At 56.2% G+C, this 900-nt stretch overlaps 1 protein-coding gene across 1 annotated transcript in view; it reads right to left on the bottom strand.

Annotated features, from left to right (window-relative positions):
- Positions 1-114: 114 nt before the first annotated feature.
- Positions 115-900, bottom strand: part of LOC119419437 (kalirin) — a 69,599-nt gene continuing 68,813 nt past the window's right edge. The window contains exon 31 of the mRNA XM_037686739.1: positions 115-426. Within this exon, the coding sequence (XP_037542667.1) occupies positions 139-426 (288 nt within the window). The 3' untranslated portion in view covers positions 115-138. The remainder of the gene's footprint in view (positions 427-900) is intronic.

Genomic DNA, 900 nt, shown 5'->3' with positions numbered 1-900 from the left:
GGGGAGTCAATTAAAAAAACAACACAAACAAAAACAGGCAGAGCTTCAGCACTGCTCATCCAGTCCAGTGGTGTCTGCTGGGAGACGGGAGGGACATTGGGGACACAGGGGGACATGGTGGGGGTGTGGGGGGGGGACTTACTTGATGATGTTGGAATCTGCCACAGCTGCTGGGAAGGAGGAAGTGGAGAACGAGTCTTTAATGGGCTTTGTGAGCGAGCCGAGGACATGTCCCGGCACCCAGCCCTCGGCAGCGGGGGACTGGCTGTTGATTGGTCGGTGGACCAGGTACATGTTCTGCTGATTGGTGGCCATCACCTGGACCACCTCGCCCTGCCACACGCAGATCTCATTCTCCTTGAGCGCCGAGTAGTCCTGAACCACCCGCATGGTGGAGGAGGTGCCGTTACAGCTGCTGTCTTCGTCCTGAGGAGGTCAGGGGGGGCAGAGGAGGGGGAGAGACAGAGGAGGGCAAGGTTAAGGCTGGATAAGCTGAAGGGGGAGGGGGTAGGGAGTTGGGGCGCGGGGGGGGGGGGGGGGGGGGGGGGGGGGGGGGGTGTCAGAGCCAACAGGAAGGAGGGTGAGAAAGATGCTGAGTCAGTCCCAACAAGTAGTGCTGTTCGATACCAGGGTTTCTGTTCCGATACTGATACTGAGTAAAACTCTGGCTAGTATCAGTGATACCGATACTTTGTGCAAATACACCTAACGTGTCTGGTACGGCCTTTGAAACATGGTTTGCGATCATTGATAATGTCAAGTCGCACGGGTAACAAGTAAACAAACATGAAAACAAAAGTGTTTTTGTGTCTGACAAGAGAAGCTGAGCTGTGGAGATCTGCGCAGGTTCTAGCCTCAGACTGGGTCCGACTCCGCCTCAGACTGGGTCCGACTCCGCCT

This window comes from Nematolebias whitei, chromosome 13 (assembly GCF_014905685.2).
Source record: "Nematolebias whitei isolate Nwh7 chromosome 13, NemWhi1, whole genome shotgun sequence".
Taxonomy (NCBI): Eukaryota; Metazoa; Chordata; class Actinopteri; order Cyprinodontiformes; family Rivulidae; genus Nematolebias; species Nematolebias whitei.
This window is presented reverse-complemented; position numbering and strand designations above follow the sequence as displayed.